General features: G+C 47.6%; 1 protein-coding gene across 1 annotated transcript; it reads left to right on the forward strand.

Moving 5' to 3' along the window:
- Positions 1–6545: 6545 nt before the first annotated feature.
- On the forward strand, positions 6546–26122 carry CABLES2 (Cdk5 and Abl enzyme substrate 2). The gene is made up of 9 exons (XM_068416279.1): positions 6546–7066; positions 19622–19714; positions 20433–20510; positions 21626–21734; positions 22377–22542; positions 23300–23403; positions 23658–23764; positions 25075–25279; positions 25747–26122. The coding sequence occupies exons 1-9, from the start codon at positions 6546–6548 to the stop codon at positions 25885–25887; spliced, it is 1524 nt and encodes a 507-aa protein (XP_068272380.1). The 3' UTR covers positions 25888–26122.
- Positions 26123–26952: the final 830 nt, after the last annotated feature.

Consider the following 26952-nt stretch of genomic DNA (forward strand, 5'->3'; position numbering starts at 1 on the left):
GGGCAGGACGAGAAGAAGCACAGACGCTGCAGACCAAAGGAGAGGGCTCGGAGACCTCAGCATCCCACCCACACTGGGAGAGCAACTCCTCCTGCTGCGCTGGACCAGGCAGTGGGGAATTCGTAAGGACTCATTAATGAGTAGAGCACCCAGAAAATCCTCACTTGGTGGCCCTGGGAGAGGCTAGGCAAGGAAGAGCCGTGCAGGTGATACCTGGAGCAGCCAGGTCACTGCTGGCGGAGCAGCGCGTTCGGTGCCCCCCAGCCCTGTGCCGAAGCAGACCCTCAGACCGGGGCTAGGACGAGGAGATGCCCTCTTTGCAGCACTCGCCCTGGATCAGGACGATGTTCTTCCCTGGGATTTCATGCAAGGACAACAGACCACCCAGACCCCGCTCCCCATGTACGATGTCCCGGTGGCTGGCCGAAGGGTGGTGACCAAGCTGAAGGCCGCAGGGCCTGCATCGATTAAATCCCTACCCGGGTTTCACACACGTGTGCATTTTGTTTGACCTGCAGAAAGCCCATTGTTTTCTTTTCTAGCTAAGTGAGGAGCAAGCACGTGGGCAGGCAGGTGGGACATGTCCCTGGAGAGGGCAGGGAGAAGAGCGTGGGAAGGGAGGGCTTGCGTGCTCCCCCTCCCCAGGGTGTCCTGCGTGCCTGGAAAAGGCAGGTGTGGGAGACCCAGCTGCAGCTCGCAGCAGAGCACCGGCTCAGCAGTTCACACCGACCTTGGCAGGATTGCTGGGAGCTTGTTTTCACATGGAAAAACTGTTCTTAAACATTTTTTTTCTGATGCATTAAGCACGGGCAAGTTTTCCTTCAGCATCAAGTGACAGGGCTCTCTAGCCGGGGATGGGATGAGAGGGCTGTGAGCATCCCTGCAGCCACGGCGCTGCCTCAGGAGCCAGGCTGGGCTGTTCCTAGCACACGTGCAGAGAACAGGGCCGAAACGGAGGGAGACCAAAGGAGAAGAGCCAGAGACGATACCTGCCCTGTCTGCTGCACCACCATATCCTTTACCCGCAGTTATTTCTATTTAAATGTGGTTTTGTTTGCCCATTGACATGAACAAAGGGCAAAGTGCAGCAAGCCAAGCCCCCAGCCTGTCAGGACCATCCTGTCTGCATGCCCCACGGTGCATCCCCACCTCCCCAGAGCAAGCAGGCAGCAACCAAACCACCCCAAAACCCCCCAGCTGCAAGGGAGCAGGGGCAGGGAGCCAGGCTCAGCCTTGTCCAGGGCAGCTGAAGGGCTGGGGGGGTATGTCAGGGTCTGCCCTGGGCTGGGTGCGTGATGGCTGTGGAGCCAGGGAAAAAGGGAAGCAGGGGGGTCCCGCCAGCTCTCACAGCACGGAAGGAGCAGGGAGGGTGCGGGGGTGTCCAGGGAAGGGGGGGGATCCCACAGGGGAGGTTTGCTGCCAGAGTATTTCAGAGTAGCTAAACTTGCCAAGCTGAAAAATTATTTAGACAGCTCTCGTCTTCCTCCCATCTAGGCAGTTTTGCAGAGCTCGTTGGATGCCACGGGGTATCTTCGTTAGCAGCAGGCTGGCTGGGGCAGCGCAGCCTCCAAATAACCCTCGGCAGAGCAGCGGGGCACGATGGGGTGTTACATCCAGGTAGGATGCCTGGGACAGTGAACTGGTTTCCCGAGGAACAGGTTCAGAGCACAGCTGGGGTTCGCTCCAGTCAGGAGCACTTCTGTTCGCTTTTAGTCCAGCCAAAATGGCAACGATTGGCTCCCTTAGTGCCCATCATGCAAAACAATTCCAGTAACAGACCATTGCAACTCTTGTGCTTGCTGGTCCTTAAGCATCTGCACACACTGAATCATTCTCAGAGCACAGATCGCTGCTCTCAGCTTGCAGAACCCCCTGGTCCTCCCTGTGCATCAGCCTCCCACTAAACCCAGCAGTAAACTGACATTTTCAGTTACTCTCTTGGCTGGATTTGTAAAATTTCGTAAGAAATAAGTTTGTGCAAGTCTAGCCATGAGTATAAATCTCCATCCTGGGGAAAAAAAACATTGCCACCACACAGAGGTTCCTCTGTTGCATGTGCAATGGGGAGGGTGCTGTGCAGGAAAGTAGGAAGTCCAACGAGCTTGAAGCAAGAGGGAACTGTGCTGAGGATGCGGCTGGCTGCAGTACAGGAACTAAAAGCACCAGAAATAGAGAAATGCACCTCAGATTCTTCCCCCTTACAATCTTCCGTGGTGGTATTGCCTCTATGGCAATAGATATTTTGAAGGGGGCAATTCATGCCCTTTTCATGAGGCTGAGCACCACCTTCTCTGTAGTGAGATGCTTTTAACCAAGAGCTGATCAGCGAGTAATGCCCATTTATAGTGCTGGCCTGGGAAACAGAGCTTCACCCCTCAGTTCACCACAGGAAAACTCATTCCAGTCATTACTGAAGCCTTGCTTAAGTCCTGTTTTGGGGATTTAAGTGGGCTGGGCATTTTGTGTGGGTCCTTCCCACGGTCAGATGCACCCTGCACGCGTGAACCCGGGCAGCCTCGCGCGCAGCTCTGCGGTGCGCAGCGGGAGCTCGGAGGGGACAGGAACTGCTCGGGTGTTCAGAGCAGAGCAGAAGGGCAAGGCTTTACACTTTCGAAAGGAGGCTGTGAAGTCGTGGATAGGTTTAGCAAGTCCAGCATGCCGTGGTGGTTCTTGGAAGGGAGAGATTTGGGGAGTTCCTTTGCTCCTTTATCTCGAGCAAAGTTTATTGTAGGAAATTTTGAGCCAAAGTGCATGTTCCTCCTGCATCCCTTGGGCATCACGGCTTTCTGCTCTGCCTTGAACATTGTCATCAACCCTCCGAGAGCTCCCCAGCTCTGGCAGGGCTGTGCTGCACACCCTGCTCTTACCAAACCTGCTGCTCCATGTGCTGATCTCCAGTGGGACTTCTTCAGAAAACACGTTACAAGATCCTCCCCTGAAAATCATTGATCTGTGAAGAACAGCATGTAGTGCAGCACCACACAGTTCAGGGGAGAGGGTTTGATTCTTTCATTCACAAATCCTCACGTAAAACACCACGTACATTTTTCACGCCTGGAGCACACGGCCCTCCCGAGTGCAGAGCTTTATGATTAAATCAATCAGCTCCGCGGTTTTTAAACCCTTCGTGTCACGCAGGGGAGCCTGAGTCATTTTCCAAGGCGCACAGTTATCGGCACAGAGGTCTGTTGGCAACATTTGCCTCCTGGGGCTCAGCATGTTATTTGGCTGTAACTGGAAATCTGCAGCGAGAGCAGAGGGTTGCATCACCCACCGCGGGTGAGCACCCGGGAATCCAGGGGACACGGCCACCCCGCTCCAGCAACAGCCAAGAGAAGCCAGGATTCCCAACTGGAACCGACTGGAGGCAGGTTAAAACCACTGCACGGCTAATGTGCTGGTGGGGCCAACAGCTTGAGTCAAACCCGGCTCACGGGTTTGGGACGCAGGAGGAGAGCGATGCAGATGGATGTGCCAGCGGAGAGCAGGAGTGGGCCAACACGTGGATGCGGTTAGGAAGGGTTTCATAATTTCTTACGTACATAACGTGTAGGGAATGGTGCCTCCGGGCATTTTCTGAGACATAGGAGGGGGAAGATGAGCTCAGGAGAATGCATAGTCCCAAAACTGCGATGGCTGGTCTTTAGATGGATGTGGTGAGTGTGAAGCTCAGCTCCAAAGAGTGCGGGTCACCTTGGAGGTGCTGATTTAAGGAGAGGATTTAGCAGAGGTGAACTGTGATAGGATCCTTGGGATAAGGACCTTGGATTGGAGCCTGTTCAGGAGAGAGAGGATGGTAACCTCTGGATTCATGCTGTGCTTACATATCATCCTCCCAGGCCTCCAGGGGCCACCCTGGTCCCCTGTGACACCTCTCAGATCCCCATCCTGTTCTCAGATCCCCGTTCCTATTTTCTGCTTAGGCTGGAAAAATGTGTACAGAAATTTCTGGTGCCTTATCTTAATACTAGCAGTTCCTCCAACTGGAAGGCTGTTCTTCTGGTTCCCAGCCTAAATATATTCATGACCTGTTTATCTTTGCTTGATTTTGGGCCATGATTTTGCAAAAAATATAACACCCAGCCCACATATGTACTTTAAAATGCTGTCTCATATCAGACGCTTAGGCCAAAGCCTGCAGTTCTTGCATGTAGAAAAATTCTGGTGACTTTGAATCGGGAGCATCTCCAGTCAAAAAGGAGCTCGGGCTCCCTCCGTCCCCCCCGCTGCGGGGATTCCTCGTTGTAGGAAACAGGGAGTAAAGGTTGCTCGGGGTTGTAGCCAGCCCCTGCCATTTGTGGAAATCATGCTGATGTGCCACTCATCAGTTTTAGCGGCAGATTCCATGAAAACACAGCAACATGCCCACTGTACTCATACACTGTGAGCTAGTTCGTTTGTCAGATGTAGATCAAAGCTCCCCAGCATTAATAGCAGCAACACACAAACCACTAAATTCAGCTTTGAAGTTAGCAACCCACTGAGCTATGGAGGCTGGCTTCTTTCAGCTTCATCCTGCGCTGACTCAGTGGGACAATTTACATCCTACAGCTGTTTTTACAAGGAAAGAATGAGAAAAAACCCATTTTTGTTTTTAATTCCAATCTTGGGTTCTAGAGAATTGTTTGCAGCAAGCCTAGCTAGGTTTCCATGCCTATTTATGCCTTGGCTTATTTGATGAGTTTGCCCACAGGAAGGATTTTAATTCCTTTTTATCCCAAATTATTTTTTCTGCAGCAGTGACATGAGATGATTCTGCCAAATAATTTAGGCTCAAAATCTGACCTATATTGAATAGCGTAAGATACTGAGAATGTTCTTGGGATTTTATGGGGAGAGTTTACACTGCACTGTATTATTTTAATAGCTTTTTAATGGCAGACTACAAGAAAACATTGTCTTATGTTTCCTATCCTAATACTATCATTACTATTATTAAGTACTATTAATACTGTAAGACAAATGTTGATGTCCCACTTGCAACAGTACACAAATAGGATCTTCTGAAACAGCCATATGAAAATACTTAGCACCTGTATGTGTTTTATAGGACAGTTTCAAAATCTCTCTTTTATTTAGTGCCCACATTTCAGGTCATATCATCAGACATCAGTTTGATTGTTCATGTAAACCATGAACAATATTAAGAGTTGTCATGTAGCTTCTTTAAAAACATTTGGCAGAAGCAGTTACCATGCTAAGAGTCCAGTGTTGCAAATATATTAATACCTGCTTAATTGTAGTCAGTAGTCCCTCGTTAATGGCAAATTTGGTCTGATATGTCCATGTTTATGGGCAAAACCCCATTTGTGAGCACAAGCTGCTTTGGAGCATGCGAGGTGGGAAGCACAGAGGCCACCAGCACCCACACCCCGGTGCTCACAGCGTCGGAGGCTTCATCACGCCCAGCGAAGCTCCCAAACCTCCTCTGCCAGGTCCAGTGGCATGGACATTGTCAGTGCACACCAGCGTCCTCCGAGGACGGCGGAAAGGGCAGAGCTTTCTTACTTGGCAAGCGGTCAGAGCGTCATCCCGGGACGGGGCAGACATCGGTTCAAGTGCCTAAGGGGTATGTTTACACCGTGTGGTATAAACACACCAGTGCGGGAAGTGGTGTGCTGCACAGCAATGCCTTGAGTCACTTCGTGGAGATAAATGCTAAGTTTATGCTCTCGCAGATCTGGGTCTGCCTTGCCCATATACGGCCCATGATCAGCGCTGCCTCGGCTTTGCTTCAGGGGCCGGGAGCGTGGGGATTCATCCCTCCGCGTGGGTTTTGGGTGAGTCTCAGGGCCGTGCATGGGGATCCATAGCATGCATGGGTACCCGCAATGGTCCACCCCAGCCCCGCAAGCCGGAGGGTGGGACCCCAGGCTGCCGGGCTGGAGCAAGAGGAGTAACTGCCTTCATCTGCTTTTGTAGGAGCGGTCTGATGTGCGCAGCCTTCTGCCGATGGCTTTAGCAGATGTGTCCTCCCTGCCTGCAGGAAGGCCGGGAGACCCTGGGAATGGGCGATGGCCAGAGTCACTGAGGGGTTGAGTGGGGACATGGTAGGAGGAGGAGTTTTTAAAAAGTCATACAAAGGGACACGGTGGGTGTTTGCATGGGGACACGGTGTTTGTGTGGGGACACGGTGGGTGTTTGCGTGGGGACACGGTGGGTTTGCGGCTGTGGTAGGGGAGCACCCGAGGGAGAACGCGGCTGCCTGCGTGGCGGCCCCGGGGAGAGGCCCAGGGAACCGGGGTGCCGGGCCGCCCCAGCCCGGCCGCCGGGGCAGCCCCTGCCCGCCCGCCGGGGGCACCACCGAGCCGCTTGGGCCCGCGGAGCCGTTGAGCGCCGGCGCTAGGACCCGGCAGAACCCCGCCGGCCGGCGGGAGGAGGGCGGGGCTACCCGTGACGAGCAGCCAAGCCAATGAGCGCGGGGCGGCCGCCGAGCTCATTTACATCCCGGCGCGACGCGTCCAATGAGCGCGCGAGCTGCCGGCCGCGCTGCGCCCCCCGCAGCCCCGCCCGGGCGGCCGAGGCGGTCGCGGCTCATTCGGAGAATGGCCGCGGCCCCGGCGTGCGGCTCTCCGGCGTGCGGCTCCCCGCCTCCCCGCCCGCCCCGCGAGCAGCCGCCGCCGCCGCGGAAGCGGGGTGACTCCCGGCGGCGGCAGGCCGCCCTCTTCTTCCTCAACAACATCTCCCTGGACGGCCGCCCGCCCTGCCCGCCCGCCGAGAAACCGCCGCCCGCCGGCCCGGGCGAGGGAGAGGAGGCGGCGGCGGAGCCGGCCGGAGCCCCCCCGCGCCTGCTGTCCCCGCCGCCCGCCTGCCCGCCGCCGCCCGCCCTGGTGCTGCCCGGCGTCCCCCCGCTCGCCGCCGCCGGATCCAAGGGGGAGGCGGACCCCCCCCGCGGGGGCATCTTCCTGCCGCAGCTGCTGCTGTCCGGCCCGCTCTGCCCGCCGCCCCCCGCGCCGCCCGCCCTGCCGGGGATGCTGGCGGCCCCCAAGCCGGGCGCCCCGGGGCTGCTGAGCCCCACGCAGAGCGCGGCGGGCGGCGGCTTCGCGCTGGAGGCGCAGCGGCAGAGGTGAGTGAGGGGACCGGGCGCGCCGGGCCAGCCCGCATCTACCCCCCCTGCCGGCGGGGCCGCCCTGACCCCGCGGGGCGTGGGAAGCGGCGGGACCCCCCGGGGCCCTGGGAAGAGCCGGACATTCCCAGGGCCCTCGGCCGGCCGGCGGCTCCGGGGGTGGGGAGCGGAGCATGGGAAACAGCCGCCCCCGGGGGGAGCGGCCGTGGGAGGCGGCGCCGGCCCCGCTGTCACCCGGCCTTGGGAGAGAGCATCTGCCCCCGGGCAGCCCCGCCGGTGGTGTGCCGGGGGGGATAGAGCCTCGCAGGCAGCCGGGGAGCGCTGCCTGCCCTGCCCGCTGCCGCTGGCAGCGCTGGGTGTGCGGCTCAGCGCCGGGGCTGCCCAGCTGCCGGGGCGGGGGATGCCCCAGGCTGCGGGAGCGGCTGGTGGGGGGGGTTGAGGAGTATTTCGCTCGCTGAGTCTCTGGCTGCAGTTCTGCGGTGTCCTGAACCTGCCTCTTGCTTCTCCCTAGCCCGGTTTTTGTATTTTTCTGCTTCCAGATGAAGCCGACAGTGTCATTGCTAGGTAGGACTTTTCCTCCGCGCAACGGCCACGCTGCTGCTGTGGTGCCTTCTCCTAATCTCTGCTGCTTGTCTGTGCAGTAACTCTATATATTAATGCACGCTTGTGCGCTGGGAACTTTGAGTCAGCCTCGGTGAGGATGTTCTGGCCTTCAGTGCAGGATTACCGTTGCATTTCCAAGGGACTTTATCAGCCTGAAAGTGCTGGTTTTCTCATTGACTGGAAGGCCGGCTCAGGCGTAGATTTTGGGGATTTGAGCTCTGAAGGAACTCTTTTCAGGCTGTTTCTTGCATAAACAGCTTTGGAAAGTGAGCTGGCCGTCTGATCCTGGAGATACGCAAAGCTGTATCAAAGGCTTTAAGTCTCTATGGGTCTTTATAGTGGCTCACAGCGCTTTGTTAGCGAGCTGAAATAGAGGTGTTGTCTGTGCTTTAAAGCAGGGGAGCTTTGCTAATGCAGTTGGTGGGTGTTCGCTTTCGGTGTACATCTCGCAATGGAGGGGTCCCGTTGATCCCCAGGAAGCGGCTGCTTGGAGGCTTGAGTGAATTTAAAGAGAAGTAGCTGTTGGTGAGGTGTGGGGGTCCTCGTGTGTGTCTCTCCTGGGTTTTTCCCTTCTTGAACTGTCATTTACCAGCTGTTACTTTCCTTCTTGTAATAGGAAAGACCTTTCTTTCCTTACTTCTTAGAGAAGTTGAAGCTGGGCCTGCTATGTGGCTGCCCTCTATGTCCTAGCACTCGTGGTTCACAAAAGCCAGAGCACTAGGTGCTGTACGATTAATTTCATTGCTTTAATATTGTAGGTAAAGCTCTTGAGGGCAAGTTTTGCACAAAGTTTTGCACAGTGACCTCTGCAGGTGTGCCATTCAGCGTGCCTGTGCCTACTGAGTTCTGGACTGATGGAGGTCATGTAATGGTTCAGTCCTTCCCCTTCCCACGCCAAGTCAAGGGGACACTGAGAAAACGCTCTTTAATACATTTTCCTGGGATCTTCTCGTTTGATGTCCTTCCTGCCTCTTTCCTTGGCATCTGGTTTCTGGTGTTATGTTCCACTATCATAATTCTAATCAATCTGCCTGAAAACAATGATAAATCAGAAATAAAAGGTAGAGAGAAGTGCGAGGAGGCTGCTGAGAGGAATGAAAGGGCATCTGTGTGAGTAATGACAAAACAGGCCATGATTTTTCAGCTTGGAAGAGATGGCTGAAAGGGTATATTGTATTGCATTAATTGTTTTGTATACTACTTATGAGGGTGATTTGGAGTGAGAATTCATCTTTTTTCATCTTTGAAGAAGAAAAGAGTGAGTGGAGAACATCTGCTGAAACTACCAGGCAGAAGAGCTTCACCTTCACATAGCAATATATGAATTTTTCTGACAAAAGGACAGTTTTACGCTGCCTACGTGGATGTGTTAGACCCGATGTATCTGCTCCCAGTCACGCTGGGCACAGGAGTGGGTGAGGTGGCCCATCCCTCTGTAATTACGGTTTTACGTGCGACTTGCAGGGTGAGGGACTTGGAGTGCTTTATTTTTTCGCTGGACGGTTCCACGGTTTGCTCTGCGACAGAGCATCCCTCCATCCCTGCAGGACAGCGACGGCTCCTCTTGCTGCAAACACACGAGTAGTGATTCGGGGACTTTCTGTCCTGCAGGATGGTGGTGGTTCTGCTGCTTCCCCTTCTGTTTGCAAAATCACATTCAGAAATTGACAAACGATCACAAAATGGGTTTCCTTTTACTGGGTCTCGGGAATCTGGGTGTCGCTTTGCCGTACAGTAACATTGCTGCTCTCCAGATAGGTTAACTGTGTGCATCCTGCAAATACATGGGCGTATGAAGTCATCAGAGGGAAGGGGGAGGTGGAATCTGCACTGCGACTCTGGACATTTAATCTTTGGTGCCCACTTAAGGCAGCTGCTTTCCTCAGAGTCCTTTTTTAGTCACTGTCAAGAGCTGCTTTGAGTTGCCCTTGGTGGAGCCTCCCTTAAATGCACCAGGAGCACGGGCTGAAGGGTCTCCACATTGGCTCCATCCGTGTTCAGTGATCAGTGCTGCTGCAGTCCTGTGCCGTGCCTGGGGGTTTCATCTGGAGATCACTTTATCTAGAACTGGCAGTTTCATTGGGCCGAGTTTTAGTACAAAACTTGACCTTGTTTGACTTGATTGAGAAGTTGCAAGAAGCTGATGAGACCGGCCAGCGTAGCTCAGGGCAGGTTGTGCCGGCACCTCTGCTAGAGTCGGTGGTTATTCATTAGCAACAGGCAGGACCTTCAGTGCAGCCCAAGGAGTCGGTGATCTGCTCAGCTGATGTAACGTGGAGTTTCTTGGAGTTGCTTGGTAGCTGCCAGGTCCTTTAGGATGGAAACTTCAGCCGTGCACGTTCCCTCGGAGGCACCGTTCGAGCTGGATGCTTGGTTTCATTGCGCTGCTGGCTGAGGGTTATAAACTTAATGACTTTAACCTTCCACTTCTGTTTTCCAAAGGAATCTTCTGTTTACAGGATGTTAAATTACAATGCTGTGTTATACCAGCTGGCGTAATCTGCTCACCATCCCTCCTCCCTTCTCCTTTTCCTTCTTGCTCTGTTCTTTTGTTCTTTCAAAGAACCAGCCTCACAGAAAGCAACGGAGGGAGGCAGCAAACAGCGAACAAATCGGCATTCACAGATTTTTAATGGATTTCTGCAGCTGGGTCTGAAACTGGCAGAGCTTTCTGGGGAAACACAGATAAGAGAGGGCCCTGAAAATAGCCAGGTTATGGCAGCATGAAGAATGGGAACAGCCCTGAATGTCAGTGCTTGTGCTTCTGAGGTTTCAGTATAGTGTAAGGTAAAGCAGCTGGTTTTGCCATATTTTTGCTGGGCCTAAGAATAAATAGAGAGACTAAATTACTTGCAACTGATGCTTTAATGTCCTTGGTGTTCAGTGGTCAGCGAGCTGAACTGAATGGTCATGGTTGCTGATAAATCAGAAATGACTGAGCTAATTTAGGTCATTTTAAGGGTGGGAGTTTAGACAGTAGTTGATAACAGCAGCACTTTGGACCAGCTCTGCTTTTAAGGGTTAATTGGATGCTGTATTGCTGACATAGGTGTGATCAAATTAGTTCCTTGGGTGGAATGGCAGAAATGCTTGGTCAGGCTTTTATGCTTATGTTGGTTAATGTGTTGTTTTGTCCTACTGTCAGCTTAGCTGCTGTTTTCACTTCAAGAAATATAAATATTTAAAAAAAAAAAAGCTCTGCTAATAAACAGATTTTGTTGAGATGGATGAAATATAATGTTTAGAAGTCTTAAGTTTTAGTTTTGAGCCTTATTTGGAATAACCTGAGCACACATGGTACTTTTCAGGAAGCAGCAAGATCTGTCAGAGCTGGCAAGCTTTGACCTTTCAGGCATGAACTGTGTAGACTGGGATGTGCTGCTCAGGGCTGAAAATGAACATATTCTAAACCTGAACTTTATTTAAAAGTCAGCTGAAATGTGAAGGCTGCAGTCTCCTCCTCGGCAGGCACAGTTTGCTTCGACAGCTTTCTTTCGTATTTGCAACTGCAGGTGAATTGCATGTGTCCAATATTAAATGTTTATAATTATAGCTGCCTGTAGTATTTATTACCTGACATTCCCAGGCAGGTGTAGTGATCATAAGAAGTAAGTTGTGTGCCCAGCAGGAAACTTGGAGATCAGAAAATCCACGTCCTTGTATCCTGCGCCCCTCTGCAAATGGGTCTGGGTCAAACAATCCGAGACACTTTTAACACCAAGGTTATTTCACCTCTTCATTTAAAAGAGTCTGGAGGCGTTTAAAGTAACTTTGATCTCCAGGCAGGAGCAGTCTGTACAGAATTAATTGTATTTGCAGCTGATTTTACCTGCAGATGGATTCCGTAGCATTTCAAAGCGATCGTGCCGGAGCCCCAGCAGCGGGTTTCGGGGTGCTGCGGGAAGGGGCATGCTCTGGACGTGCCGTTTCCATCTTTCCTTTTCCCTTGCTGCCAGCTCGCAGTTCCTCTCCACAGCAGGTGATGAGGGTGGTTGGAATGGTGTTGTCTTGCTTCAGGTCAGTAAGTCATCAGCTGAGAGGGAAAATGCTACCAAATTAAATGCAAAAAGCTGAATAGCTTAACTTCGGGGAGGAATTTGTGGGGCCTGGTTTTAGTCCTCCAGTAAGCAGGTCCTGCAGGAGTGTTATGGCCGGAGCTTCCTTATCCTGGTGCTCCTCTGCTGTGGACTTGAATGTGCTGCCAAAACCTTACATAGCAGCACAGCTTTAAACTCGTAACCTTTGGTTTATAGCTGTTGTGTATATAACTTCCTGTAAATTATTATAGTTTTATCTCTGAAAAACGTGTTAAATGAAGAACCTTTAACTGGTCTCGTAAGTGCAAGCGAAGCAAAAGTGTTTTGTGAGATAGCCCTCTGATTCGTGAGATGTATCGAGGTGTTAAAACTAAAAGTTTGCTGCCAGCTGACCCCGCTGCTGAGGCTGCGATGCTGGCAGCCCTTCCTGGGGAGCTCTGAACGCCCTGACCCTGCAGGCACCTTCTCCAGCGTGTGCTCCTCCTGCTCAGCGTGGTGGTACCCGAGCACAGCACAGCCTGCAGACCTGCCTCAGAGCTGGGTAGCCGTTTTCATTTGCTAGCCAGCCATGGCGTGGGCTGAACTGCTACCGGTCAAAGCTGCTTGCTCGACAGCGTGGACAGATTTGCACTTGCTCTGTCGTGGTCACTGCAATTTAAGCATAAAATTTTGCCCTGGTGAGGCTACAGCCTCTTGACTGTGGGTTGGAGGGGATGACTGAAGGTGTGGTGGGAAGAACCAAGTGCCCATAAAAACACTGGGAGACCTCTCTCGATTCTCTTTGGCTGGGTTTCCTCCAGTTGCCTGTTTTGAATTTTCTTCTTCCCAGTTAAAAGCTTTTTTTTTTTTTTTTAACTTGGGAGTGTTATTGTGCCCAAGGCTTTTATTTTAACAAGGCACATGATGAACTGACAGCATCATCTCTCAGGGAAGCGCATGAATGTTTCTAACATAATGCCCACAGTGTTATCAAGGACACACTTTGCATTTCGCTTGCCTGTTTTCATGAGTGGTTCAGTGCTCAGTGACCAGAGCACAAAGCACAGAGAGAACCAGGTTGGTGAGCTAGGAACACCTCCAGAAACTGGTAGAAATTCAGAGAAATACAGTTACTGGTTGTGTCCTGGCCAGCACATCTAGTTTGCTTTGTGAGAAGCAACAGGGATTTTAGGAGTGGGCTTTGGAAGTGCTTTAGAAGAAGTAGGCTCTGGGCACAACAAACCTTACATCTGGTTTGGTGGTTCTGTTGCAACAGATGGCTTTCATAATACTTACTGGAAGGCATTATTTTATCCTTGGGTTGTCTAAACACTCTTAGCACCAAAACAATGTGATTTATGAAACGCAATGAATACAAAGCTCGTTTCTTAGTAGCGTTAGGTCTTAATCATGTGTGGTTGTGAATCAGCAGTGAGGTAGCAGCCGCTGTGAAGAGTATCTGATTTCTTTCCTTGTTAGTATTTAAAACTTTCCAGGCTTAGTGAGCTTCCCACTTACTCTGCCTCCATCTTCGTTCAAATTATGCTTCATTTCTGTTCCTTCTCGCCTGTCCTGTAGGCTGCATGACACATTCTTTTCCTTGCATGTGGCTTTACTGGTGTTTGAGGGGTGCAGGATTTTCTCCTGGCTGTTTGGGACCGGCAGGAAAGCCCTGGTGCCCCTTCAGTTTTGCAGACAAACCTTAAATAAGAACACAAGGGTGAAGGAATTGGACTTCCTCCCTCATCCTGAGGCCTCACAGAGGGACCTGCTCTGAAGCATAAAAGTACTTTACATGCTCATGTGGCTCATTTGGGTTTACTCTTTAAAATGAAGATTACTGGAGGAATAACTTAAACTAGCCCTGCTGTGAGACTTGTATTTATTCTCTGGCAGTCTGATACTGAAACAAATGTCAGAATGAGCTCCTGGGACGGCGGCCTGCAATCCAGCCTGCCATAAAACAGTGAGTAGCTGACTGTGTAAAGAAGGAGCACTTAGCTGTATGCTTACTATTGGTTGTGCAGGGTATCATCTTCTCTGCCGCTGCCTCTTATTGAACCTCAGAGCTGAAACCATCTATCCATGCAAATGGCTTGCTCAGTGCTGAGCACTTCATGGTGTAGATTCTTCATTAAAGTCATTTATTTCACCAAATGTGTGGTTCTGAAGGTGATTCAGTATAAATGGGGTCTCTGATTTCTTTTGGCTTTAATTACTGAGAACCTGTTGCTGCTGGTGAGCTGTGCTTAATCTGCTTTTGAGCAGGAAACTCATTAATGTAAGCACCGAGGGTGGTAAGGCACGGGGCACCGGTACGAGAACTGGGATGCTCACACCCGTACACTCTGACATGCAAGCCTGAAAACAGCAAATATCTCCTGGGCTGCATAAGTAATGGCAGTTGTGAAAAATTAAGCTTAAAAACTGGAGCTGGTTTTCATAATCCCTTGATGCTGGTATTTTACCTAGTCAAACCAAAGCACAGTTCATCTCGGGTTGTTGGCTCACCTGTAAGGAAAGAAAACGATACAGCTTAATCTTTAAAATATGTCTTGGCAAAACAAATCTGGCAGGTATGTCTTCCTATTGTAAACAGGATTTGGGAGCTGGATTCTTGTGCAAATTACCTTTGACAGTTGTTACTCAGCTAGTGCTTCCAAAAACCAATAAATGATTTTTGTCCTTGTTATATTAATAACTCAATCCCTTGACAGCTGTGATTATACTGAGGCCTGTAAAGGACCTTACAAAGGGACAGAGTATTAAAATAAAACTCTTTCAAGTGAGAAATAAGAAACTGAATTCTATTAGGCCCTAATTTTACACAGTAATTAAAAAATCCATGACCTCCCCCATTCTGCCCATCTACTAGTAGTACGTATGGCTAAAGAGCAACAGAATGAGGTTCTCGAGCGCTGTTGGGAGTGCTGAGCAGGGACACAGGTGCCCAAAGGGCTGCCCCACTGTCCCTTAGAGGACACTGGCCCAGGCGTGGAAAAGGCTTGCGTGTGCCTGAAGCCACGTCCGATAGCCCAGGGCTAGTGTCTATTTTGCATTCAACTATATCTGCTAAAGAATGGTCAACTTGGACCCTTCCAACTACCCTCAGGCTTCACCCTTGTCCTCTTGGGTGTCTGCAGGTAGGGGAAAATACTCTTGGCAGGCCAACAGAAAGGTCACTGTTCTTTAATCTGGAGCTGTGACTTAACCAGCTTTTTCCTTTCAATTCATAAGACGGGACATGCAGGGATTACTGGTGCTATACATAGATTGCTCTTAGCTGTGTCCTGTTCTGCTGGGAACACTTAAGAGCTGTGTTGACCTCGGGGCTAGGGATCCTGCGTGCTGTTTGTCTGGTTTTTGCCCTCTGTGGAGAGTTTCTCTCCCAGCGCTCGGTGGGGCACTGGCAGGACCAGAAGAGGACAACTCAGAAGCTGGAAGCACTCAAAAGTTGGGTTTCCTCATCAGAAAGGATATATGTGTGGGCTGGCTATGGCTTCCCAGGGTGGGAGTCAGAATGTGACTCTGAACATAATTTGTTGCGTTTCTACCTGAACACAAGATTTTTCGTGGGCTTTTTAAGTGCATGTTTAGCTCACGAGGGATTCCGCAGCGGTGTTGGATTGTGTGCGTCCATGTGTGCACACGGAGATAACGAGCCAAGGCGTAATCCAGAATTCCTCTGCTTGATAGCCCCTTATCTCTGAGCATGTGCTGCGTGTGTTTTCTCCCTTGGTGGGTCCCCTCGGAGGTGCTGGCTGTGTACACACAGTTGCTGTTGTGAACGTTGAAGTTCTGGGAGGGTCCTGCTCTACTGGCTCCTGAAGTAGTGGTGGGGGAAGCACCCAAAAGGGAGCTCCTGGCCAAGGACGTACAAACGAGCAAACCCTCTATAACTTGTCAAGGAAACAGCTGGTACTGGCGAACAGGCATGTTTGAACTTTCTTTAGGATACTGTTGAAATTACAGCCTGCTCCACAGAACTCAGTAACGTAATATTGGATACTTTGATTTCTAATTATCAGGTAGCACGTCGGTAAGGGTGTGCGTAAGGTGACTTGCAGCGCATGCGTAGATGTTGGTGTCCTGGTTTAGTATTTAGGTTGCATTTGGCAACAAACATTCTGTGTAAACTACTTAAAATCCTTTGAATTCCAGTGGATCAGACCACAAGCAAGCAGTGTTATCCTGGGTGAAGCTGCTTAGCGCAGGATACGTGACTTGACATTTTTTTCATCGAAGCCAGCAGCCGCTGAAGCTGTGCTGCCTGTTGCTGAAGTGTGGATTGGCTGCGTGAGAAGAGCACTCAAACTAAAGCAAATAAATGTTTGTGTATATATATGAAAATAAGTGCAGACTACTCAAAAAGTGTTAAATTTTGCAGCTTACTCCAAGTACTGCACTACCTAATAAAGAAGTTCTGTACATTAGTGGTACTGAGGAATCTAGCAAGTCTCTCTCGGACCGCAGCGAGGGAGCTGTGGTGCTGTAAAACGTTGGCTTGAGTGTACAAACTGTTTTGGGTGCTCACTGGATTAGTGAGACCTCTTTACCTACACCCTGTTTTGAGATTTGAGGGAGAGTAAGACACTTACTTAGCTTCTGGGATTCCTCCGAGGTGACAGCTTCACTTGAGGACAGAAAACATTATTTACAAGCGTAGCTAAAGTGAAGTTTCCTGTTGGCAGAGCGGGGATGAGTCACTGTGGTTTTGAGTCGAGGGGCGGGACCTTCCCTTCACTGCAGCAGGTTTTTACTTCCAGCTGTGCTCTTACAGAGCAGTGGGTTCGGGTGTTTGTCACTTCTATCCCCGTTACTGAGAAGACGAGGCGGTGTTCAGAAGGTGTAACGCTCCAGATGGGTCTCCACCATGGTGGTGAGCACATCCTCGTTGACCCTGAGGGCAGCTGCACCTACAGCACTGTGGAGTAACTAGTGAGGGTCTAGCCATGGCTCTCCCAGTCCGTCCAGTTAGTTACACCAGCATCCTTTTACAGAACCACGTGCTTTTTTTGGCCCAGCGCCTGTTGGCGTTAGCTGTGTTTCCCCCTTTGCTCACCACACATGGTGTCTGTCTGCATCCAGCCAGGTCCCTCCCAGGAGGGGCGGAAGTCTGGGGATGTTACCAGCTGCATTCATGCCAGGAGGTTTGAGGTTGGTCTCCATGTTTCGTGAAGGGGTTTTTATTGCAGGTTGGGTGCCAAAGTAGACTGGGGAACCACGCGTATGTGAATGCGCTAAACTTTCCTGTGCAGTTTTCGCTGAAAAGCAAAAGAAAAAAAAATTGAAGCTGAAGTGCTGGTGAAGGGTGTGGAAGCTGTGCCAGGAATGTTCTTCAGTAGCACCCTTCATAGCTGTTGAGTTGGAGGAGGCAGTCTCCAGCAATACTGAAGGTGTTAGTCCTGTGGGAGGATTTACCTCTCTTGTGTTTACAGAAAGGGGCACTAATTTTTCATCCTCCTGCCTGTTGGAGCTGTGGTCTTTTTTTCTTTCAAGAATGCCTGAGCAGTGCTACTGAGAATCTGAAGACAATTTCCTTCTAGGGGAAAAAAATAAAGTTTTATATGGTAGTATAAATTACTACAAATTCCCTGGAAAAGGGCACTAATTATATTTCATTAACGAGATTGTAAGCAGATTTTGGCATTCATTCTTTTTATGTACTTGAAAATGAAGAGAAAATGGTAAATTGTTTCTCTTGAACTTGTGATGAGGAATGAGGTCTCGGGAATACTCAGACTGAAGTGTCATTTTGCAGAACCTCTAGATAATCATTGGTGTGTACAACTACAGGAATAGCTTCAGAGACCTTATTGCAAAGACTTGCCTGCAGATCAGCAGTTTTAAATAACGTATATGTCAATGTATAAGGAAGAATACCAGAACACAGTCTTTCCTAAAATGCTGGGTTTTGTGTTCCTGGTATAGATTGAAGCAAGAGGGGCAAATGCTCCTGTTACTGGTAATCTGCTTGTTGTGGTAATCCATCATTTTATATCAAGTCCTGCGCATCGGCAATGCTGCCTGTCACATGGCGCATCGCCGTTGAGTGAAACTGCCACATCTTGCTGCCTCGTTTTTTGGCAGGCAGCTCTGGCAATAGCTCCAAGTAGCTCAGAAGAGAAGAAATAACTTGCAAGAAGGGGCAAAAGAGGTGAAAGCACCTGTCTTGTCACTCGAACAATTTGCATTTCTAGACATCGTGCTTAAGAAAGAGCAGCCAGATTTTGTCCATGTCCAGAACTCTGGTGTATCTCTTCTGTAGCATCAAAATAGTGTAGTTTGGTCTCTTACCCAGCTCCGGCTGGAGAGGACAAAAGGCAAATCACTGGGGCTAGCAGATTGTCAGGCTGTTTGAAAATCCTGAAGTGCTGGGCTTCAAGACAAGGCTTAAATCCCAAGTAGCTTTTTTTGATCTTTAACTTGAATCAGCTGAGGTTGTAAATGGCTTTGCTGTGTAAAAGCTTTTCTATAGGTGTCAGCAATTAATAAATCCCATTTTTCTTGACCTTTTTTTTTTCCCCTGCACCAACCCAAGGTGCTGTGCCTTTGCTCTGGTGCTGAATGTTAACTTCCAGCACGAGAGCCTGGCCTTGGTCTGTCTGAGCAGTTTGGCTGCTCGTGGGTGCCAGAGCTCTGATGCAGCTTAAAGTTGGAATTTTTTTCCGGAACTAGATCTTGTCAAACCAAAGTCCTGCAACTTTTGTCTCGTATGCTGCTTCTACGTTGACTTCCATGGTGATGTTGGCCATTAGTTGAGTTACTAAGTCAGTTTGGAAGCAAACCTTGGACTTGAATGCATGTAGTTTGTGCTATAAATGCAGCACAATGTGTGCTTAAACAAAAGCAGAAAATACGGAATCTGATAGTTGTAGTGTCAGTGTGTTGCTGGTGGCAGTTGAATCTGAGTGCATTGTTCCTATGGAAATTGCAGTCACAGCTTCACAATTCACTTGTAAATCTCTACCAACAAAGAATATCTTGACTTTGACAGTAGTAATGTATCTTACTTTGGCAAGGTCTATTTTTTTGCTTAAATGTAATATCCTATTACTGTTACACTAACTCACATGATTCCTACTATTATTCTCCTTGCATCTTCCATCCTGGGATTTCAGATGGGTACCGAATACTCTTTGCTTCCTCTAATAGCCCTCTAGTGTTTTCCAGAGAGATCTGTCAATTTTATTGAGCTACTGTCATGCAACTCCTGCAGCTGGAGACGACTGTTCTGAATCGAGAATGCACACAGATCTTCAGTCATCATACAGATATACCTGTGTCTGTCCATAGATTGATATAAAATGACTTATTCCCTTGCCTTCATTGGGTGAGGGGTGCTTTTTGTGATATTTCTTGTAAGATTTTAAATATTTTGAAGCTTTTTAGGTGTTTAACTTATAGGTAGGTGTTCCTATGTGTTGAAGATGGTGAATGCTCTTGTTAATGAAGTTGGTATAAATATGTACTTCAGGGGTCTTGGAGGGGGAGACAAGTTCTTGGCCTTTTTAGGAACTTGAAACTCTTAATTAAGCACTCTTCCAACAAAAAAAAAAAAACACAAAACAAAAAAACAAAACTCTGCCATTTGTCCTAAGAACTCATAGATCTGTTGCAGTTCATAAACTCAGAGGCCATGAACTAATATTGTTCACTCTTCGTGGTGTTGTACATTTTACAGAAGGCGTTTTATCTCCCAGCGCTGCTCTCTAGACTTTTTAGAAGACATAGTGGAATATGCCAGTGTACGAAGGTACTTTTTTCAAAAGCAGCATTAATCTCAACTCGTTGCATGCAGTCCTCTCCTCCCTTCACCCGCTTCCACGCCAATATCTGAGGTCCTGCATGCTAATGCTGCCATCTGATCATACAACTGGCATGTCTTTTTTTCAGAGCACTGAACAGGTTTTGGGTTTTTTTTTTATAATTGCAGAACCAAGCATATATCTGGGTCTCCAAGACACAAAAGTTTGAAGAAGATGCACTTCATCAAGAACATGAGGCAGTATGACACCAAGAACAGCAGGTAACTTCTGGAGATCAAGGGGCACTCAGGTGAAATAGGATGTGCTCAGCAGTAGACTCTAGTTCAATGGGATTAGCCATTTAATGTCAGTGGGAATAATGTGATGTCCTTGGGGTCTTGTTAATTTTACATATACTTCTATCGAAGGCGGTAGGTGCTCATATCTGCTACATCTGCAGCAATAATCTGATGGTTCTGATGCTTTGAGGAGGTTAAATCATTCTCTTCTAACACCCTTCTTATCTCCAGCACACAGAGAGGTTAGAGCTGAGGAGGATTTAAGGAGAATGGCTTGGTTTAGCCAACTTCTTGGCTCATAGTTGCTGGGCAGAAGAGAAAGGGAGGGCCACGTTCATATTTATTATTAATAGAGGTGTGAGACTTCATCTAAATGTAAAATATTATCTACATCTTTTCACAAGGTGTATGTAAAAATTATATAAATATATATATTTAAAGACTAGGATCTCCTTTGAGGAGCTCCCAAGGTGATGGCAGTTACTGAACATGAGTTTGATGGAACTTGTCTCTAAGGACCTACAGGGTCAGAATGAAACCTCTGCTTTTGTGCTGCTTCCTGAAAACACAAAATCCATCGCAGTATCTGTGTAACTGACAGAGCAATTTAAGAGGAGTTCTGTGCTCATGTTCCATAAAAAACTTCTTTGTAACTTCTGAATCTTAATTCTTACCCTCCTCTCTTCCCATCTGCTTACAGGATAGTGTTAATCTGTGCTAAACGAACTCTGTGTGTGGCTTTTTCTATCCTACCTTACGGGGAGAGTTTACGGATCAGGTGAGTCATCTTTAGCTGCTTTGTGAAATGTCTGGCCTATTGTTCGCAAAAGCTTCAAGGTTTTATAGTGAAGTTACATCTAAGTAAGTTTAAGATGCTCTTCTGTTTTTCAGCTCTAAGCCATGAATGTCACTGTTTGCAGTCGAAGAAAAACAGAAGTAGTTTAGACGGATTGAAACTGCTTTTAGTGTTGTATTACATTTTTGTATAGAACTGTCAATATGGTCACTATGAGAAACCAAACCTGCCAACTGAATTTCCCTGCAGCTTTGCTCAGTCCCTTGTGAAATCTAAGTTGATTCGGTGAAGGTCTGTGATCTACGAGTGTACCATAGAAAATACTGATTTTATTCTAATCCACCTTTGGCGAAACAATTGTGTTGTCACTTCTGTCCTGTGCATAACTCACGGACAAAGGAAACGGATGTTTAGTCGTGGGAATTGTATTGTATGCAAATACACGTGCCATAAAAATAGTTGATGGGAAAATATTCTCTCACTTCATAGAAAAGCAGCGAGGCCACTGGAGCTATTTTGGAGCAGTTCTGAGCACTGTGTCATTCTGCTTGTGTGTAAGGTGTCGATGCAGTTCTTTAACTGAAAGCTGCTTTTTTTGCACTGGAATATAGGCAACAAAGCTGCACGCTGCCATCGCTGAAGCAGAGCTGTGTTAGCAGCCGTAATTCTTAATTTGAGTTTGTGTGCGCAGTGGTTGGAAAACTGCAATTGAAAGGCAAGCTTCTACTCCTGGCAATCTAGTGATAGAAATCGTGTTTGCTGTTAAGTGTTTGAGCATTAGTGTGTTAACAAATGGTATGGTCTGATGCAGAAAAACCCTATTAAAAAAAGGTTTATGTTTGCTAGGTACGTTGTTACAGATTTGAGTTAAAATGATAGGAAATCTGATTCTTCAGTTCATGAACATCTCTACATTTTGAAACGAGTACTTAAAAATTAATGTCGTCTTGGAGACAGGATTGAGGGATTGCACTGTTCTCATAGAACTCTGACCTGGTGGTGTTGGCTGGAACTAGTGGATGGACCTGCTGTTTACCATCGAGAAAGCTGAGCTTACGCTGTGTTTTCCAATAGTGCATTTTCTTATCTTCATTTAGTGATCTAAAAATGGAAGGACAGAAGCAACGACATCCTTCTGGGGGAGTTTCAGTCTCCACTGAGATGGTGCTTGGACTGGAAGGAGTAGAGCTGGGTGCTGATGGTAAGGTAAGGGATTTTTTTTTTTCCTTGTCTCTTGATTTGTAATGCCAATGACCAAGCCACTGACTGGAGCCAGAGACAGCGAGTGGGTAAGCTGGCTGCTTTCACCCTGCACCATTTTATGCTGGGGCAAATCACTTTATGGATGGCAAAGCACTGCATAAATTAAGTGAGAGCTGTAACTTTTCAGAGCAGTGGAAGTTTGTTTTGATCCTTAAAGTTTGAAATGTTTGGCTTGTGATAAAGCTGCTTCTGAGGAGGCTGTTGAAGCCATTGATCACTTCTGCCTCTGTTTCTGGAGAATTGATTTGACTCTGGTATCTCAGGCAACATGTGAGTGATGTTTTGATAGAAATATGGGCGAAACTTGTACCTCTTTGGTTAAATTTATATACTGCCAGAATTTTACTGATGTGATTCTCCCCTTTACCACTTCACCAAATCTTCTACAACACTTCCATGCTGAAGTCGCGGAAGCAAGTCATTCTTCATCCAACTTTTCCCTTTCCTTCTGTCCCACAGTTCCAAGGTCCCCACTCCCAAATACAAACTCCAAGGGACTCTCTGAGTTGGAAAATCTTAGATGTCTGGAAATAAGCTTTTCAATAAATTTTCCTCTATGACTGCTACAACTTTCTCCTCTTTAAGGTTGTGTCCTATGCAAAATTCTTGTATCCGACCAATGCCCTCGTTGTTCGCAAAGCCGAGAGCCATGTTGCGGTTCCCCCATGTCGAGCTAGTGCTTCACGGAGTCTTCCTGGATCAAGGTATAAGCCTGTGACAGCAAAAACGATACCAGCAGGAACAGAGATTGGTAAGGACAGCCACCGGCTTTGTCACCACTTGTGCACACAGCAGAAAAACTTAAAAGGAATATATGTCTGAACCAGTTGCAAGTGTGAAGTGCGTTATTAGGAAGGATGTGCTGCAGCTGGAAGGAGAGTGTTTTTAGCACAGCCTAGCAAAGAAGGCTCCTTAATGAAATACAAACAATGAGCCTTAAGACTGAGACTTGCACACGTTCCTTACGTCCTCTATATCTGGCCTAGTTCTGTTTATGCAATTCAAGGAGCACAAAGCCATTTCCTTGGAAATGCGAATTTCTATATTACTCAACAAGAAACATCTGGTGTGCGTGGATACAGGTGGTCCTCCTTGCCTTCTAGCACAGTAACAATGCATAAGCCAAAGAGTTTGTGACAGGAATCCCTTCTCTTGTGTTGAAGAGCAAACCTGACACCTCTGCTGTCTGTTAGAGTGTAGGCAAAAGCATTGTCTTGTGCAGTTGTTTTCTGTGCATATTTGTGGATGACGAACTTAGTTTGCACTAAGTCTAAAATGGTGCATCAGGCACGTGCTGGAGAAAGAGCTTTTGTGGTTTTTTAATAATTCTAATACCTGGCTGGTGCATTTATGAAATGCAAGCAGATGACTGTAGCTTCAGTTTGCCTGTACTATGAGGTCTGCCAATACTTTTAATGTTTGCTGTTTGAAAACTTTTTTTTAAAGAGGAAACAGGGAATTTAAAGCTCTGTATTTTGTGACCCAATGTGCTTTCCTCATTCCCTCAGGAAGTGAAGCTGGGGAAGCCACCGAGTATGATCCAAATATTCTGGATGACCCTCAGTGGCCCTGTGGAAAACACAAACGTGTTCTCATCTTTGCCTCTTACATGGTGAGTGGCTGGCATACCTGAACAGAGGAGTGAATGAGAGCCTGGAAGATCCTCTTGTAAAGAACTTCCTCAAGGAAGTTTTTTAAAACTTTGTGGTTGAGATTCAACATGTCTATCGCTTAGGACATTATAGAAATGTTAAATTGTGAATAATAAAACTCAGGTTTGCCTTTGCATTAGTGTCTTTGGAAGACTTGTTTGGCTGTCAGTACTGCTCACAAGAGAAATGATAAATTTTGCCTCTTGTGTTTCAGACTACAGTTATAGAATATGTGAAACCCTCGGACCTTAAAAAGGATATGAATGAAACCTTTAGAGAGAAGTTTCCTCATATCAAGTTGACACTGAGCAAAATTAGGAGGTAAGAAACAAGCAATGAATAATGAGAACATCTTGTATGCTGTACAAGGCTGCTTTTATCTTCCACTTGTATGGAGCAAATACTAGATCTATTAATAGCATATATGATTAAACACTAATCTCTTGTCAGTTGAGCTGGCTGTAGGATGACAGCCCTGTACAGGAATGTTTAGGATGCTGAGAAAGGGTAACAGTTGGTTTTCATAGTTCAGCCTAAAAGGGTTTTGTTTCACCAACTGTAGTGTACTAACACGCATAGCCAATTAACAGTGAAGCAGCATTAGCCTTGAAGCAAATACTTGTAACCTGATTGATTGGCTGTAGTGCAGTCCTGCTCTAACTGGGTTGTCTTTGTGGACCTTCTGGTTATTTTTGCCTTCAATTACCAGACTCACTGATGACCATGGACTCTAACAAGATTTTAGGATAAAGAAGAGCGTTAGGTCTGGGGAGTCTCGGTAAAGAAAAGCATTTTGTGAAGAAGGCAGGACTATGCCCCACAGAATTCCCCATCTTCCAGGAAATGCATGTGGCTGCTCATCAGCGAGATGCACTGCTGGGCCTTCCGAGAGCTGTGATCTTGCTGGTATTACACGGCGGTTAATGCAATCAGGGCGTTCCGAAATAGTCGGCTTAGAACACGATTCTGCTGAATCACCAGGGTGATGTGTAACTCGGCTCCAAGTGGAAAGCTTGCTCAGGCAGTCTGTGTCCTGCCAGTGTCCTGCATACTCATCTTTGTAGCTGTTTTGAGTACTGTGTTAGAGCAGAGATCTTCTTGCATGGGTGGCAGCCATGAGAGGTAGCATCCACTGTAAAGCCTGCCTTAATGCTGAAGTGCAAGGCCAGCCATTGTGGGAAGGGTGTAAACCATTGTGCCTTCCCCCTCAGACCTGATTCTTCCATGAGGTGTGTAGTAGACAGGTCTCCACGCAGCAGCTGCTGTGATGTGGTATTCTGTAGGTCAGGGTGGTTCAGTCTTATGGTATGAATCACAAACCAGTTCGGGAGCCCAGAGGCAATCACAGAGCAATAGCCTGTGTGCCAGTGAGGCAGCTAAGCCCCTGGTGTTTATGGGCAGATGAGGAACTGTTCTTCCACAGTAGATGTTGTCAACCAGGTTAAATCAGTTTGTGCATCAGCTCCAGCTTGCTGCCAGCTGGGCTTCTCCAGTCTAGGGTAATACGCATCATGGTTTTCCAAATAGGAGTCTTGCCCGTATCCTCTTCTGAGTTCCCATGCTGCGGTGTTTCTAGAGCATTTCATAAAAGCTGTCATGTTTGAGAGGGTGTCTTTTTTTCCTATTCCCAGTTTAAAGAGAGAGATGCGGAATCTGAGTGAGGAGTGCAGTCTGGAGCCGGTTACTGTCTCCATGGCTTATGTTTACTTTGAGAAGCTCGTCCTCCAAGGCAAACTCAACAAACAGAACCGCAAACTGTGTGCTGGTGCTTGCGTTCTGCTTGCAGCCAAGATCAGCAGTGACCTCAGGAAACATGAAGTTAAACACCTTATAGATGTAAGTACTATGAGACTTGTTGCAGGTGTTGTCAAAACCCTCTATTTCGTACAACAGGACAAAGATGAAACCCAAGATGTTCAGCAGTGCATGTTTGCTTTTAAAACCAGCTCTTTCAGTCAGTTTTATGTCTCATGAGGGCTCTTCCTTGATATTTTTTTTTTTTTAATTCATTAAAACTACCTGACTGGTGCAGTCTAATGTCCTTGCTGATCCCCCAGTAAGGTTATTTTTGCACTTACTGTTTCTCAGGCAAACGGATGTAACTGTTGTGTGGGTGTCACAGCTGAGCTGATAAGCTGGTTTACTTGTCTGATCCCTGGCAACACTTTTGATTCTGTAGGTACAGCTCAGGCCATGCATCACTGACTCCTGTTTTACGCTGACTTAATCTAACAGTGCGTTGGTATCGTGTGGATTAACTGATTCTTTCTCCTCTTTTTTTTTTTTCTAAATTACTATCGTAGAAACTAGAAGAGAGATTCAGATTCAACAGAAGAGATCTGATTGCTTTTGAATTCACCGTCCTCGTAGCTTTGGAACTGGCTCTCTACCTGCCTGAAAACCAAGTTTTACCTCACTACAGACGGCTCACGCAACAGTCTTAACCAAAGCCATGTTCCAGCTGACAGCCAGCGGCGCTGGGGACCGCAGCACTGCTCGCTGCTGGTGAAGTTGCCACTGGCCTTTCTGTGCCGCTCTGTCCGTCCTGCCGTGGCTACAGCTAGTTGTGAAGTCCTCAGTGTGGTGTTAAGCTGTCGGGGCGTGCGTTACGGACACGTGTGCCAAGTCTGGGGGATGGTACGAGAAGAGTTATTGAACTTTATTTTCTTTTGGACATTTAAAGCACAAATATTCACCAGTCAGCTGTCATGATGGCTGCTAATTATTCCTTATTTATCTTTTCAGTTTTACTAAAACTATTCTTCCCTATGAAGAATACCATGGTATTGTTTCTTTTTTTTTTTTTTCAGCCTTTATTGTATTCCTTGAAACAAAAGGAAGCATCACTTCCATTCCAGCGCACCATACAGTTCAGATGTTTCTAAGAATCTTCTCGCATTTTTACATTAATGAAATGCATACTTTATTTTTTTTAAAGATGTGCCTAAAACTGGCTGGTCTGGTACCAGTGCTTTTTAAGTTAGTTATGTTATTTAGTAGGGAATCCTGAATTTGTATAGCCATTTATTCTTTACCTGCATTGGCCTTGCATATAAGGAAAACAATTCCAGTATATCTGCACTAATGATACACAGGGCATCTAGTCTATACTATAGATCTGTAAGTAGCAAGATTGAAATTACTCCGTTCCAGTTTAGTTCACTATGAATACCTGAAAAATATGTTTTATTTAAAGAGGAAAGATTGCTTGAAAATCTGTCATGAAATAGCATGTGTTGAACAAGGTTGCTGCAGCGAAGCGATTGCCATCCTAATCCACTCTTCAGTGCAAGATTAGCTCTTGACTAAGAGCAATTTGCTGTCAAGTGTATCGTTTATGGTTTTTATTTGTTTCAGTGTTCCATAGTCTGAAATAAGCACCTTTTTAGTGTGACTGTATTATATATGGTCTTACATGCTCTGAGTAAATCCTTGTCAGTAGAGCTACTGCTGCCGAACTAAGCCAATGAAACAAAGCACGCTCAATATTTAAAATACTTTCTTACTCC

The sequence above is a fragment of the Nyctibius grandis genome, chromosome 19 (genome assembly GCF_013368605.1).
Source record: "Nyctibius grandis isolate bNycGra1 chromosome 19, bNycGra1.pri, whole genome shotgun sequence".
Classification (NCBI taxonomy): Eukaryota; Metazoa; Chordata; class Aves; order Nyctibiiformes; family Nyctibiidae; genus Nyctibius; species Nyctibius grandis.